At 44.0% G+C, this 16,940-nt stretch overlaps 1 protein-coding gene across 3 annotated transcripts in view; it reads left to right on the top strand.

The window, feature by feature from the left end:
• Nucleotides 1-837: 837 nt before the first annotated feature.
• The window catches only part of MARK1 (microtubule affinity regulating kinase 1), a 111,292-nt gene continuing 95,189 nt past the window's right edge, over nucleotides 838-16,940 (top strand). For all 3 annotated transcript variants that reach the window (XM_060178461.1, XM_060178462.1, XM_060178463.1), the window contains exon 1: nucleotides 838-1,112. In XM_060178461.1, coding sequence (XP_060034444.1) covers nucleotides 864-1,112 — 249 coding nt within the window. In that variant the 5' untranslated portion in view covers nucleotides 838-863. The remainder of the gene's footprint in view (nucleotides 1,113-16,940) is intronic.

The following is a 16,940-nucleotide window of genomic DNA, read 5'->3' on the forward strand; positions in this document are numbered from 1 at the left end:
AGGGCGCCGCGTACCGCGCCCGCCCGCCCACCCTGCGCTCGGGCTCCGGCTCCGGCTCCGGCTCCGGCTCCGGCTCCGGCTCCCGCTCCCGCTCCGGCTCCCGCTCCCGCTCCGCGCGCACCGGCTCGGGCCGCTTCTCCAGGCGGCCGCGGGCAGCGAGGCGCGCCGGGGGCGGGGGCGCCGCTGGGCCCGGGCGCGTGGCTGCGGCTCGGCCGGGCGGCGCCGCACACCTGAGGCGGGGCGCGGCGCGGGCGGCGCTGTCGGGGCCGCGGCTGCGGGCGGCGGGGCGCGCGGGCCGACTGAGCCCGGCCCTGATTGGAGGCGCGAGTTCACCTTCAAAGCCCCGGCGGCCCCGCAGCACCCGGAGCGGGGCGCCGGACGCCGCCTCCCCGGCTCCCCTTCCCCGCCCCTCGGCGCGCCGCCGCAGCCTTCCGGCCCGCGCCCGGCAACCGCCCTCGGCCCGGAGCCCCCGCCGCCGCCGCCGCCGCCGCCCCCCGGCCGCTCCCCTCCTCCGCCCCGGCCGCGGCCTCTCGGCGCGCTCCCCGCCGCGGCCGCTTGTTGCACCGCCCCGCGGCCTGCGGGCGCCGCTCGGCCCGGCCCGGCCCGGCCCCCCGCGCTGTGCCGCCGCCCCGGGACCCGCACCCTGTCGCCCCCGGCCCGCGGCGCGACCCCGCCGCCCGCACAAGATGTCGGCGCGGACGCCATTGCCGACGGTGAACGAGCGGGACACGGAGAATGTGAGTGAGCGCCGTCGCCGCGGGACCCTCCCCCGAGCCCTGGGGCCGCCCCGCCGCGGCCCGAGCCCCCTTTCCGCCCTCCCCGCCCTCCGCGCCCGAGGTCGTCCTCCCGGAGGATCCGGGGTGATGGAGGGCACTGAGGCCGGGGAGCCGGGGAGGGACCGCGGGGACCCCGGGATGCTGGCCTGGCTCCCCGGCGTGGCGTGCGGTGTCCCCACCCGCGTGTTTGCGGGAGCATCGCGGACGCCCCCTCCCGCCCTGCGCCGCTGCTCGGTGCATAGCCCTCCGCACCCTCCGCACCCTCCGCACTGCCCCATGACTTGGCTGTTTGGGACCCGGGTGCACGTCTCGGGTCCTGGGCACCCGAGGAGGCAGGTGGGCAGTCCGGGGGACCGGGCGGCGGGACCAGGCTGGCTGTGTGTTTGGGGGTGGGAGTTGGTTCAGCCCGCAGACTCTTGAGCCGGGAAGAGTAGAATTCCGCCAACCGCTGGGGTGGGGGTGGGGGTGGGGGGGTGCAGGATGGGGGGGCCCGGCGGGGCTGCAAAAATGTTTCAGAGCCAGACAGAGCCCAGAGGCGTTTTCTGCGCTTCCTCAAGTCGCTAGTCTTAAATCAGGGCAGGATTGACTTGAAACCTCTCGCCTGCCTCTCCCAAGTGTCACAAGGTGCATTTCTTTGAAGGAAGGATTTTCTGCGCCTTTGATCCACTTGCCCTGCAGACTTGGTGTGGACATGCAGAGGGCCCCCGGGTGCCTAAACTCTTACAGACCCAAAGAACAAGACCAGTTGTATTTTTCACCTTCTGCTAAGTACAGTTGTGTGTTTAATCCTTTGTGGGAAAGGGATTTTTTTTTTTTTTTTTTTTCTGTAGAAATCCCTTCCTGACCTGTACATAGGACCTTGGCTGGTTTTGCTGGCTTGCTGTAGGGGATGGAGGGTCCTAAATTGTGATAGACTGTTTGTGAGCTCCTCCAGGCTTCCTGCTCTTGGGGGAGCAGCGCCATAGAGGCTTGGTAAGAAAACGTGATGAAGGGCTTTGGCTTTTTTTTTTTTTTTTTTTTTTTAAGACAAAAGGCATCAGAGAGAGGATCACATGCTCACCTCTGAATCTTGGAGGGAGGTATAAACTGATTATTTCATCTTGGTGGGTAGGGAACTTAATATTCATTATAGCATAGACAGGAGAAGGGATTTTAGTAAGAGACCTTTATTAGCAGTCCCCGGAAGATATTTCAGAGCATGCTTTTGTCTTCTCTAGTGTCGTGCTTTTCAGATGGTTTTAGGAGAGTGTCAGGCTGCTGATCTCGTCAGTTATAACACATTCTGCATCATAACTGCTGTTTTGAAAATCTGATGTTTATACTTGACTGAGGTTTATAGATCGAGGGAGAGATGAAAATTTTGGATAAAGTTCATTTGAAAGCCAAGTTGGTGTGGATCTTTTCCCTTTTTCTTTTTCTTTTTTTTCCCCTCCTTCCTTACAGGAACTTTTTTTCTTTTCTTTTTCTGGTATTCACTGTGTCATCTCAGTCTGAAAGAAAACTAAGAGGATGCTGTCCTTGGGTTTTACTAGCAGTCCACAGCATTAACCTAGGAAGGGTGGAAAACACATTGTTTTTATCTTCTTTTGGGCTTTGCCTAGTACAGCTTTTTTTTTTTTTTTTGCACTTGCTATGAATAAGGGACTTCATGCAGACATGGGAGAGCATTGTAGAAAGAAGCATCTAGAATAGTACAGAATGTAGCATCACATGTAAAACGGGGACGGGGGGGGAATTGGTTTGCAAGCTAGGCAGTAGTACTACTCTGACAAATTCTCTTCTACCTTCTGGAAATGATAATGCTGTGGAAAGCCATCTGCTCTGTCTCTGAGCAGAGTATTTCAAAATCACTGTATGGTCTTGTCCTTTGTTGTCATTGTATTGTGTATTATAACCCGCCCCCACCACTTTGCTTACTTTACCTTCTTTCTGATTGTCTCTTAATTGTGGCAGAAAATAGTTCCCCAATAACTAGGCACTCGGCTCTAGTCCTGAGGCGGAGTGAATTCACAAGATCTAATAAGGCCTCTCACCTTCTGGAGTTTACAGGAAAGGAAAATATAATCTCAAATAAAGAATGTACTGTCCATTACTATGTTCATACAGAGCTGAATTCGTTTATAAGTGCTGAAAAGCATTTTGTCAAAGGGACCACCATAGATAGCTATTAAGTCACCTTTTGGAGTCTCGCTTTATTCTCTAGTTGATAATAAATGTCATTATCAGTTCTTATCGCTCATCAATGAGATAAAGTAACAAGCCTGCTTTTTATCAAACATTAATACTATTAATGGCAGTCGATATGTGCATTTGTTTGTGGTGGTGTCAGTTAAAGTGTCGTATTTTTTTTAAAAAATGATTGAAAATTTATAATTCTATGCCTACTAAAAATAAAGACTTTTACGTCATTTGGAGTATTAATAACATAACCAAATTTATTTTTATCACTTCGAGAAATCAAAATAAGCAAATAATGGTAGTTAAAAACTATTTGGATATTTTATTGTCATTTACAGTTAGCATAAAACTGTGTTTCGTCATGGGTAGGCGTATTTGGATTTTGCATCCTTGGGAATATGTTATATTTTCCTTCCCCTTTATCACTAAGTGGTATTGGGGGTAAATTAAAAATTCAAAAGAAGTATGTTTGACCTCCTGTATACACACCTACCGCATAGAGGAGTGAGAATGAATTGCTTTCCTTTGAGAGTGTTCTGTGTGTGCTTTCACAGAAGTATTTTCTTTGATGAAAGATTTGTGTGTACTGCTAATAGGCCTCAAATGACTAAATACAACAGAACAACCAATGATTAACTTTAAAGGCAATAAACACTTCACAGTGGAGTAGAAAAAGGCACACTGCAGATGACAGAGTTAATTTATGCAAGAGTCAGGCTAGAAAAATAATGGACAATTGCCATAACTCTCTTATTCTTCTGTTTGGCTATGCTTAGATGATTCCCTCATGGAAAGAGCTAGTAGTTCAGCATTATGTTACTCTTGTATGCTTTTAACTGATGCAAGGAAAACCTTTCTGGGTGTGTTTTGGAAATTTTGATGATGCTAATTTTTACAGACTCCCACAATGCCCAGACTAGCCTTTTTTTAAAAAAAAAAAAAATCTGTATTTATTTATTGGATAAAGATGGCCAGAAATGGAGAGGGAAGGGAGTGTTAGGAAGGGAGAGAGAGAGAGAGAGAGAGACAGACAGACAGCAAGCCAGCCAGCCACCTGCAGCACTGCTTCACCACTCACAAAGCTTTCCCCTTGCAGGTGGGGAGGGGGCTCAAACTTAGGTCCTTGCGCACTGTAACATGTATGCTCAACCAGGTATGCCACCACCTGGCTCTCAGACTAGCCTTTTTATTGGGAAGTTTTGATCAGTAAGAAGGAGATGTAAATGACCTCTACTTGGGGTGTTTGAAGATTGACCAAATTTATTTGGAAACTTAATAGCCAAACTCTTGGTGGAGATTCTTTTGATAGATCTGAAACTCCGTGAGGATAGTAGGGAGTACTTAGTGGCTGCAAGCATCCACCCGTCTTTGACCTGGCACGTTAGGATTGGTCCCTCCTCAATCGCTATCGAACAGGCCATGGCCGGTGCGCCGCTATGTTCCATCGCTGGGGAGCCAGAGACGACCCGAACTGCCCCTGCGGCTCCAGACAGACTATGACCCACATAGTCAACGACTGCCACCTCTCCAGATTCAAAGGAGGTCTTGAAACTTTACATCAGGCTCCACCTGACGCTGTTGACTGGCTACGGAAGAAGGGCAAACGCTAGAAGTGGCTCACAGTTGCTTGTTCTGTGGGCTTCCTTGCAAGAGGGAAGTCTGCCTTTGCTCTCACTCATTTTAACCTCAGACTTGCCCTCTCCCTTTCATTCTCTGTCATACTGCCCAGCATAGTGTCCAGTGCTGGTATGAAATAGATCACTGCTTTACTTTCTCCCTTTGCAGCTAAGGACATGAGATGGGAAAGACAGATCTTGCTGCACCCTACAAACAGTTTGTTGAAGTTAAATGACTGGCCCAAGGTCATAAAGCATCTGATATTTTCACTTGCTAACCTCCTTGCTGTGGCATTTTAGAGGTAGATGTTCCCCCCCTTTGGATCATTTTGTTTCTGGTTGTAGTTTTTTTTTTCCTTTATTTCCTTTTTGTTGCCCTTGTTGTTTCCGTTGTTGTTATAGTTATCCTTGTTGTTGATGTTGTTGTAGTTGGATAGGACATAGAGAAATGGAGAGAAGAGGGAGTCGGGCTGTAGCGCAGCGGGTTAAGCACACGCGGCTCAAAGCGCAAGAACCGGCATAAGGATCCGGGTTGGAACCCCGGCTCCCCACCTGCAGGGGAGTCACTTCACAGGCGGTGAAGCAGGTCTGCAGGTGTCTGTCTTTATCTCCCTTCTCTGTCTTCCCCTCCTCTCTCCATTTCTCACTGTCCTATCTAACAATGACAATATCAATAGCAACAATAGTAACTACAACACAAATGAAAAACAACAAGGGCAACAAAAGGGAAAATAAATAAATCAAAAAAAAAAAAAAGAAATGGAGAGAAGAGGGGAAGACAGAGAGGGGGAGAGAAAGATAGACACCTGCAGACCTGTGAAGGGACTGACTCCCCTGAAGGTGAGGAGGGAGCCGGGGGCTCGGAAGTTTTTTTTTTTTTTTAAAGAACATATAAGACAATTAAAGAAAACAGGTTTATGCCAGACTTTTACTTCTGAATGTTTGCCATTTTCTGCCGGAGTGCCCTTCTCCTCTCCCCCTCTCTCTAAGTCTTCCTATTTTCAGGAAGTCTTCCATAATGTTTCATTTAGAGGTGCCTTCTGCATGTGTCGATCATGTCGTTGGTCTCCAAACTTGGGTGCCCATTATGAGAAAAAAGTGTCTTTACCTCTGTGACTTCCCTGCTCATTTAACTGCGGTGGTTAAAGCACATGCTCTTTGCAGACCTTGCCACTTGATATAAAAATTATTACCATTAGGTTGCCCTTCCTCCTTTCATCTCCATCTTCACTGTGGGAGTCAATGTCTCTCTCCCTTTTGGTGAGCAGTTGTTACTGATCAGCTTTCTTTTTCAAAATTGAATGTATTTAAACCTTGTTCTTGAAAGATAGCACTGCCCAGTCCAAGTATCTCTTCTAAGTTGACAATTGCTTTCTTTCACTGTGCTGAAGCTAACATCACATTGTCCCCGGATGTCAGTTGCTTTTGTTCAGAAATCATCTGCTAGTGAACTTCACCCTCTCTCTTTTAAAAAAAAATTTTTTTTATTATTTATTTATTCTCTTTTGTTGCCCTTGCTGTTTTATTGTTGTAGTCATTGATGTCATTGTTGTTGGATAGGACAGAGAGAAATGGAGAGAGGAGGGGAAGACAGATGGGGAGAGAAAGATAGACACCTGCAGACCTGCCTCACCACCTGTGAAGTGACTCCCCTGCAGGTGGGGAGCCGGGGGCTCGAACCGGGATCCTTACACCGGTCCTTGCACTTTGCCCCACCTGCGCTTAACCTGCTGCGCTACAGCCCCTCTTTTTTTTTTTTTTTTTTTTTTTTGAGATTTTCAGTTTTTCCTAGGTGTCATGTTTTCCCTGCAGTGTGTTACTGTGGATTGTTGGTGTAGTCTAGAGGAAGGGCACTACACTGGGGCTTACTTCAGAGCCACAGTCCCTTCCTTCTCTGTGACGTTAGAGTTGGTCCACACATGGCAAGGCAGGTGCTATACCCAGTGGGATATCTCTCCAGTGCTAACCTGAAATTTTTTTTCCTGCTTGCTTCCTATGTCTGAAACTATATTTTCCATTAGTTCTGACAGTTCTCAGTTGTCACTTCTTTGAGTATCGCCTTGCTTCTGGTCTCTTGAGAGTTTTCTTTCGGGACTCTCATTTCCCTGCTCCACCTGCCTTCAGCTTCTCATTGGGTTTCCCATGAGTTCGGTACCTCTCTGTTTTTCAAACTATAATTTTGTTTAAGCCTAAACTCTGTGGACCTATATCTTTCATCACTTTGGAAATGCACCAGATGTCATCTCTTGCAATATAGCCCTGCTATTATTCTTTCTGTGTTTCTGGTATGCTGACTACATATGCTAATTTCCCCTCCTATCTTATGTATACCTAAGCTCCAGTTCAATCCCTCCAACTGATTACTTTTCCATACTGCATTTTCCAATATCATTTGAAGTAGAGTATAGTTACTGTATGCAGCACATCTAAATCTTATGTTTCAGCTCACTTAAATTTCTTTAAAAGAGTATTTAAATCACGTGGTCCGGGAGGTCGCTCTCAAGCAGGAGGTCCTGAGTTCAATCCCCAGCGGCACATGTACCAAAATAATGTCTGGCTCTTTCTCCTCCTATCTTTCTCATTAATAAATAAAATATTTTTTAAAAAGAGTACTTAAATCACTATTAACTTCTCTCTAGGTTTTTTCTTTCTTTTAAAAAATTTTTTTAGTTGTGGTAAAACCAATATAGACCTACCCTCTTAACAGATTTCTAAGTGCACATACGATATTGTTAACGATAAGCACAATGTTGTACAGCAGATGTCTAGAGCTTTTTCATCTTGTAGAACTGAAACTTTATACCCACTCCCATCTTCGTCTGTGGCCCAGCTCTACTTGCCACTGCTCTAAGTTTGACTGGTCTAGGTAGCTCATTTAAGGGGAATTGATCATGACCGCTTAGTTTCAGTTAGTAATGTCCTTAAAGCTTACCAATATTGTAGCATTTGATAGAATATCATTTTCTGGTGGGAATATATTCCACTAGTATATGCATATTACACATCTTCTTCATTTGCCCATTGATATACATTTGGGTAATTCTCATATCTGGTAAACAGCACTGCAGTGAACATGGGAATCCAGATCTCTTTGAGATCCTGATTTTTTAATTTTTCTGGATAAATACCTAGCAGTAGGATTGCTGGGTCATGGATTAGTTGTTCATGCCATTTCTCATAGTAGTTGTACCATTTTATATCCTTTCTAGTAGTGTACAAGGATTCCAGTCACTCTACATGCTTACCAATATTTGGTAGTATCTGTTTTGTTCTGTTTTTATTTATAATGTCTATCCTTACAGGATTGAGGTGATATTTCATTGTGATTCTGATTTTCATTTTCCTGTTGATCCATGATGTTGACTCTTTTTTCTGTTGGCCTGTCTTCTGTATACCAGCTGGCCATTTGGGTATTTTTCTTAGAGAAATGTCTATTCAAGTGGTTCACCCTTTAGAAGGAAAAGTCTGATTTTTTTTTCACTGAAGTGAAAGAATTCCTTATATATATCAAATATGTGGCTCGAACATATCTTCTTCTATTCTGTAGGTTGCTTTTTCATTGTGCTTATCATTTCCTTTGCTGTGCACACACTTTTTAGCATGAAGTGATTAATTGAGTGTGATCAGAGCAGTCTGGACTTAACACAAGACACTTTTTTTTTATTAGTGATTTAATATTGACTTACAAAATTATGTATCAACAGGGGTATACTTCTGCACCATTCCTGCCACCGGAGCTCTGAGTCCCCAATCTCTCCACTGCAAGCCACCTAAGGTTGCAGACATGGGCCAGTCATCATCTCTACAACTAACTGTCTACATTTGTACATGATTGCCCCCTTTTCTTCCTGGTCTAATCTCTCTTCCCCTCCAAGCCACTCATGACACCATCACTACATCCAAATGTTCTTCTCCTTTCCCTCTTCTCTCTCTGGGTGCTGATGGAGCTGGAGTTCAGAGCCCTCTTATCCTCTTCCTCCTATCACTGCTCCCCCACTGGGAATATGGATCAAGAGTACTTTTGGGGTGCAGAAGATATGAGTTCTGGCTTGTGTAATTGCTTCTCCACTGGACATGGGCATTGGCAGGTCAATCCACACCCCCAGCCTATTTCTATCTTTCCCTAGTGGGCTAGAGCTCTGAAAAAACAAGGTTCCAGGACATACTGGAGAGGTTGTTTGTCTGGAGAAATAGAAGACACTATTTTTTTCTTTCTTTTCTTTTTTTTTTTTTTAGCTTCATATAGCCCTACCTGTCTGTTGTTACCTTGGTTGCTACAACCAATGTAATGAAACTTTCCCCATGTTTTCTTCTAAAATGTTAATAGTTTCAGGTCTTACATTTAAGTATTTTACTTGTTTTGAATTGATCTTTATGTATTAGATAAAAGTCCAGTTTTATTCTTTTGCATGTCGATACTCATTTTTCCCAACCTCATTTTTTTTTTTTTTAAAGCCTGCCCTTGTGTATTTTTGGTATTTTTGTCAGATAATTTGACCATATAAATATAGGTTAATGTAGATCCTGATTTTGTTTTATGTGTCTGTATGTCTGTCTTTAGGCCGGTATATTACTTTTTGAGTACTATCGCTTTGTAACATGACTTGAAGTCAGGAAGTGAGCCCTTACACTTGGTTTTTCTCTCTTCAGATTGTGTTGGCACATTAGGGTACTTGTGTTTCATATGAATTTTAGGGTTTTCTTTTTCTCCCTTTCTCTGTAAAAAAAAAAAAAGTACTGTTAAGTTTTTGGTAAGGATCACATTGAATCTGTGAATATCCCTAGGTCGAATGAATTTTTTTTTATCAGTATTAAATTTTATAGTCCAAATTTCTAGTCAAAATTAAAATTTTCTTCATATTAGCGGCAAGAATGGGTATTTTCGCCTTGCTTTGGTCATGATTTCAGAGTAAAATTTTAGTTTTCACCTTGGTGTCTAATGCTAGATGTGAGATTTTTTACATATAACTATTATACTTGTGTATAACTATTATATTGATGTAATTGTTCCTAGAAAGTTTAGAATTTTTATCATGAAAGGTAGTTGAGTTTTCCAAGTGTCTTTTCTGCATCAATACAGATATTCATCTGATTTTTATTCTTGGTTCTGTTAATGAGGTCTATCACTTCAACTATTATATGTTGATACATCATCACTGAGATCAACTCTTCAAAGTATGTTACCACATGCAATCCACTACTAAAGTACCAATATCTCTTCACCAAAGTCTATTGGATGTCCTGTATCCTTACAACTCACTACCTCCGTCAGTCTCCTTTAGTAACCTCAATTCTTCAGTTTGACTCTAATCTAAAGACCTGTTTTCTTTCTTTTTCTTTTTTTATTTATAAAAAGGAAACATTGACAAAACCGTAGGATAAGAGGGGTACAACTAGACACAGTTCCCACCACCAGATCTCTGTATCCCATCCCCTCCCCTGATAGCTTTCCTATTCTTTATCCCTCTGGGGAGTATGGATCCAAGGTTATTGTGGGATAAAGACCTGTTTTTATTTGACTTTGCTTATTCTATTTCTTTGTTTCTTCACATACTCTTTATGAGGTCATTTAGTATTTTCCTTTTGTGTAAGTCTCTAACATTTCATATAGGGTTCATTGGTTTGGTGATAGAGTTTCTTTAACTGTTATTTCCGGGGGGGAAAAATACCTCCTTATTATGCCTCCAAATGTAAGTGATAACCTAACTGGACAAAGAATTCTTGGATGTAGGTCTTCAGAGTTCTGGATGGGACAGACCTTTAGACTTTTCTTTTGAGGAGTCAGTTGGTAGTCTTATGTGGGTTTTCTTACAGGTGACACTTTTTTTCCTTCTTGCTGCTTTTAGGAATCTTTCTTTATCTTTGATATTTGCATTTTAAATTATAATATATCTTGTTATATATCTATTTAGGTTTCTTTTGTTTGGAACTCTTAGGGTTTCTTGGACCTGAGTGTCTCCTTCCATTTGAAGAAAATTATTGGTTATTATTTCCTGAAGTGAAAAATCTTCCCCCTTTTTCTTTCTTCACCTTCTGCTCCCCCTATGATGCAAATATTGTTCTTTTTGATGTTCTTCTATGGCTATTTTATATTATTATTATTTATTTATTTGAGTTATTTTTTTTCTTTTTATGATGTGTTCTTCTGTCTGCATTCAGATGCTTTGCCCATTGAGTGTGATGGCTGGGAGCTTGAACCTGGGTCTTCATGAATGGTTAAGTATGCACTCTACCTGGTGCACTATATCCTGCCCCCCTCATATTATTGTTTTTTTATTATATTTTATTTTGCTTCCAGGGTTATTTTTGTGACTTGGGTGCCTGTACTACTAATCCACTACTCCTGGAGGCCATTTTACCCCTTGTGTTGCCATTGTTGTTTGTTGTTGTTATTGCTGTCGTTGTTGTTGGATAGGACAGAGAGAAATGGAGAGAGGAGGGGAAGACAGAGGGGGAGAGAAAGATAGACACCTGCAGATCTGCTTCATAACTCTCCTGCATGTGGGGAGCCAGGGCTCGAACAGGGATCCTTAGGCCAGTTCTTGAGCTTTGTGCCATGTGTGCTCAACCTGCTGCACCACCACTCAGCCCCCCCCCCTTGTATTATTTTTTAAATGCACAGACTCTTTGAGCAAAGTAATACATACATGAGTCATGTAAATATTCCTATAGTGGCCCATACTTTGAATTTTAAAGATAGTAGTACTTGATCAGAAGTCTGAAGATTATTCTATACCATAGAGCTTAGCATTATCCTATATAATTCCTTTCTATGAAATTTTTTTTCTTCCTATGTAAATTGAAAATGCATTGATGTCATAGAGTACTTCCAGATTACAGTTTTTTATATAAATATTTCATTTTATTTTAGCAGAGCACTGCTCAGCTCTGGTTTATGGTGGCATGAGGTATTGAACCTGGGACCTCAGAGCATCAGGCATTAGAGTCTGTGTAACCATCATGCTGACTCTCCCACCCCCATATTACTTTTGTATATCCTATGTTAGCTACTGTAGTTTTCAGCATTTTTGGGTACTCAACAATTTAATAAGCCAGCATTTTGTTTGCTCATTTGTTCTCAAGTATATTGAGTTTATGAACTAGCCCAGGAGATCTTTTCAAATTCCCCTTCTCTAAGCCTTGTGCCCTGTTCCTGCTCTGTTCCTCTAGGGTGGGTTATTTTCATAAACCACCAAGGAATTCTTACTCAAATAATACTGACTAGGCTTTGAAACATACTGATTTATATAGTGATATAACAAATCTCACCTTCCCACTGACATGATTTATAGTTGATGACTATATTATTGAAAGTGGAATGGGAGAGACGATAAGTTCTACTAACAAAGTGGGAAATAACAACAAAGAATTCTCTGGCGTGGGCATAATGGGTAGACTTATGTGGCATTTGTAGCCCTGATTTGAAGCAGGGCCGGCGAGACAGCTGCCTCCCCAGGAAGGCACTGCTTTGCCCTGTGTATAGTTCACCAGATTTTTGCTGGCGAGGTCCAGCAGAACGAATGAGTTCCCCGTAAAGGGTTTCTGGTTATAGACTGAAACTTTCTTGCAAACGAGTATTAATATTGTTTTGACCACTGTCTGTTCCAGTTTAGTTTCTGTTGTAAACAAATCAGAACCTGAGGAGCAGCTCAAAATGTTTCTTGAATTAGGGATAAGGGATACAGCCCAGCCAGTCTATCTTGGCGTTACTCTTGATCGCACTCTTGTCATTTCACGAACATCTCATAAAAACTGCAGCAAAGGTGGGCGCGAGGAATAACATCATTGCAAGACTGGCCAGCTCCTCATGGGGCGCGAGCGCTGCCACACTATGATCATCATCTCTGGCATGATGCTATTCCACTGCAGAATACTGTGCCCCAGGATGGTTCCGTAGCCCCCATGTCCACTTGGTCGATTCCAAATTATACTCCTCCATGAGGATAATTTCTGGAACCATCCGTTCCACCCCGGTTCCATGGCTGCCAGTTCTCAGCAACATCGCCCCGCCAGATATTCGTCGGGATGCGGCATCATCTAAGTTCATTTCCCACGTCTACGCTCGACCGGACCTGCCAATATACGCGGATATCTTCGCCCACCCTGTCCAACGCTTGACGTCTCGTCACCCAATCTGGTCCCCTACGCCTACACTGAACTTCTCTGCTCCAGACTCTTGGAAACAGAGCTGGCAGTCAGCTGAGGTAAAAAACAAACACTTCATCACAGACCCCTGCAAGCGTCCACCCGGCTTTGACCTAGCACGTTATGATTGGGCCCTCCTCAATCGCTATCGAACAGGCCATGGCCGGTGCGCCGCTATGTTCCATCGCTGGGGAGCCAGAGACGACCCGAACTGCCCCTGCGGCTCCAGACAGACTATGACCCACATAGTCAACGACTGCCACCTCTCCAGATTCAAAGGAGGTCTCGAAACTTTCCATCAGGCTCAACCTGACGCTGTTGACTGGCTACGGAAGAAGGGCAAACGCTAGACGAAGAAGGGATACAGTAACAGTTTTATTTTAAATCTGGGAAGAAAATATAACTACTACCTTGTCTTTGGGGATCAGCAATGCTGCTTTCACCATTTCAAAAGAGAGTTTGCTTTTTTCCCTTTTCTGTTTGTTTCCTCTCAGTTGGAGCCCACGGGGAGACAAAGGCAAATGAAACCCATCTCCTGCCCTGGTGGGGGAGAGGGGAGGGAGAAGGAGATAGACAAGAGTCCAGCACAGTGGACAGGTCCACCTCCCCAGCTGCTGAGGGATCAGAATGCAGAGAAGGAAGAGGGAGGTGGGCAAGGGGGCATGCTCAAGAAAGTCAGCCATTGAACCCAGGCTTCAGAGAGAGGTACTCTTGTGCCAGGTGATGTAAACAGGTTCCCCTGGGACAGACCGAATGGTGCGCTTTGTGTGTTAGGTGTGTGGTAGAACACTGTGGTTTTTAAATTTAGTGGACTGCTTCCTTAGGGTCCCTGACAGCACTTCTAATGCAGACTTTGCTTTCTTTTCTCTTTCTTAAAATTATTGTCTTTATTTGTTGGATAGAAACAGCAAGAAGTCGAGAGGGGAGGGAGTGATAGAGGGAGAGAGGCTGAGAGACACCTTGCAGTCCTGCTTCAGCACTTGTAAAACTTCCCCCTACAGATGGGAACTGGGGGACTCCAACCCAGGTCCTTGTACATTGTAACATGTGCATGTAGCATATGCACTCAACCAGGTGCGCCACCACCTGGCCCCTAATGCGGACTTTCTGAAAGCCTTCTCTGGCAGATGGGATAAAGACTTGAGAGAAAGGGAAAGGCCAGTGTTGGGGCAACTCTCTCCTAACCCAGGGCACCTCTGAGCCTTCCTCTCTACACAGCTTTGACCTTGTCCTTCAGGGGCTGTCCTCTTCTTAGTCCTTGCAAAGAGTACTGCTGATTCTAAGTCAGTTTAGGGGGGAAACTTCCACTCTTGATATCTGACTGTCCTGGGAGGATAATCAGAGTCCTCCTCTCCTACCTTTGTTGTCTAAGTACTTGACACTTGTTTAGCAAGAATCCTGCAAGGCCAGTTCTAGCAACATCTCCCTACCCCCCACTCCCCCACACCCATTTCTCCTCTTAATCACTTTCCATCCAGGGAATCTCCCTTTCTCTGCCCCTTGACTATAAATCCTCAGTTGTCTTTGCTGCTATCAGAACTGATCTGTCTCCTGCTGTCATGGTTCCATTTCAGTGTCCGTCCCTTCCTTCCTTCCTTCCTTTTTGAATTCTTTTTTTGAATGATTTAATAACAGTTTAAAAGATTATTAGATCACAGGGGGCATAATCTTGAATATACTCTTCCTTATTGTTTTAAAAAGCGTCAGTTATATACACGATGGGATACTACTCAGCTATTAAAAATGGTGACTTCACCGTTTTCAGCCGATATTGGATGGACCTTGAAAAATTCATGTTAAGTGAAATAAGTCAGAAACAGAAGGATGGATATGGGATGATCTCACTCTCAGGCAGAAGCTGAAAAACAAGATCAGAAGAGAAAACACAAGTGGAACCTGAACTGGAGTTGGCGTATTGCAGCAAAGTAAAAGACTCTGGGGTGGGTGGGTGTGTGGGAGAATACAGGTCCAAAAAGGATGACAGAGGACATAGTGGGGGTTGTATTGTTATGTGGAAAACTGAGAAATGTTATGCATGTACAAACTATTTTATTTACTGTCGAATGTAAAACATTAATCCCCTGATAAAGAAATTAAAAAAATAAATAAAACTAAAAAAAAGCATCAGTTATTTTAACATCATTTAAGAAAAGACGCATACTGTGTAATGAAATTCCATACACGTCTCATTGTGGTCTAGGATGTTTGCAGTAAGCCTAGAGACACCCAAAGACCCTAACAGTGTTAGTAGACCAGAAGGCAGAGACTCCTGACTCTCCAGGGCAGGAGAATAGGGTGGTGTGAATGGGAAGCAAAAGGCTGAGATTGAGAGCTCCCTGCCCTCTCTAGACTTCCTGTCTTTGTGATTCTAATGAATGCTGAGTACTGTTCCTCAAGAGGAAGATTATTTAGCTACCAATGGCAAGTGAATCATTAGTTAATGCCGTCTAACCTTTTTCCTGCTGGCACTTACTAGGACTCACAAATGGTCTATTGGGTTGTTGGAAAAGTCATGACATTTTTTTTTTCTGTGCAAAAAATGCATAATGACTTTTAGAACGACCTAATAGCATACTTTTTTTTCTTCTGATTTTTAAAATTTTCTTTCTTTCTTTATTGGATAGAGATAGCCAGAAATTGAGGGGAGGGGGGAGATAGAGAGAGACAGAGAGATGTCTGCAGCATTGCTTCAACACTTGTGAAGCTTTCCCCCTTCAGGTGGGGATGGGGGCTTGAACCCAGGTCCTTTCACATTGTAGCATATGCACTCAACCAGGTGCGCCACCACTGGGCCCCCTAGCATACTTTTTTTTTTTTGGTAGAAATCGTTTATTGACTGCATAGCATCACTACATTGCACCATTGATCCTTCTGGCCACTCTTGGGCTCAAGTACCAAGGGCCAGAGGAAAATGCATTATGTACCAGTGGCCACTTGTTTAAATCTGGGGAATTAGCTTTCTAGTAAATTCCCAAGTACTAGTGCTGGAAGGACATGGCTAGGGAGAAAGGCCTTAAATCGAGAAGGTTGGCACAGTTGGACTGATTACTTCTTCCCTCTTCTCCTCCTTTCCACTCCCCAAAGGGAGAACAACTAGGGAGGTGGGAAGAGTGTGGCCATGGAGAGACTGCTGTCCACACTGCTAGAATTGAACTTCATGTGCACTTTGCCACAGTACTTTCAAGCTCTGCTGTAATTTTCTTAAACCTGTCCCACACATGGTACTACAAACTCCCTTAGACTAAGAACCCTGTTTCTGATTCCCATGTCAATCAGTCAGTGATGCCTGACATAATTGGCTTTCAAAAGTTTGCAGGATTGCTTGTTGTGTTGCATTTTAAACAGGAAGAATATGTCAGCAGAACACCTTCCTAAAGTACTGAGAAAAGAAATCCTCAAACTCTGCAACACAGCTACTAGGTGGATGTTTAGTAAGTGGGTGCAATTGGGATCCACTTTTGTGGAAGATTATGAAGTGCTTCAAGAATCTGAGGTGGTGCTATGGAGACAGGCGATTTGCTTTTCAAACTCTGGTCATTCTTACAATGAACTTAGGCAGTGTTTTGGAGAGAGGCACCATGCCCTACACTCTTCATACTAACGTTCCTAAGTTAATCAGTTAAAATTTCACTGAAAAACTTATTCAGAAAGTGTATTGACGTTTAAGATAATGTGATCTTTAGCTTATATATTAGGAAATAATTACTGGATTTTGTTAGATTTACTAAATATATCTGAACTGAAGGTCTTAGAATAAAGCCTTCACTAGTAGGGTGTTAAATTCAGTCAAATCCAGTGATTTCAAGAACAAACACCCATTGTAGTTTCTGGTAGGAGTTTGCTATAAGACTTTTATATTTGTGGGAGTGAAATAACCAGGAAGTTTCTAAGAATTTAGTACCATATTTTTTGGCATAATTTAGGCAGATGTTTTTTTCTTTTCCCCTGAGGACTTAGTTGTGCTAGCTCAGAATATCTTCTGGCAGGCAATAGAGAAGGCCCTCCCAGAGGAGTTTTTGGGATACATTGGAGTTATTTTAAGGAGGAGGACCTTAAGAAATAAAATACTGGCTCAACTGTTTATCTCTTATAAAGGGGTCTTTGTCCTCTGCACCCCCACCCCCAATCCAGATAGAGAGGCCTATGTAATTGCTTGGTGAAGGATGCCTGCTTTGAAGTCCAACTGTGCAGGTTCTAATCCCAGCTCTGCCATGTTAACTCTGTG

This window comes from Erinaceus europaeus, chromosome 19, assembly GCF_950295315.1.
Source record: "Erinaceus europaeus chromosome 19, mEriEur2.1, whole genome shotgun sequence".
In the NCBI taxonomy this organism is placed as follows: Eukaryota; Metazoa; Chordata; class Mammalia; order Eulipotyphla; family Erinaceidae; genus Erinaceus; species Erinaceus europaeus.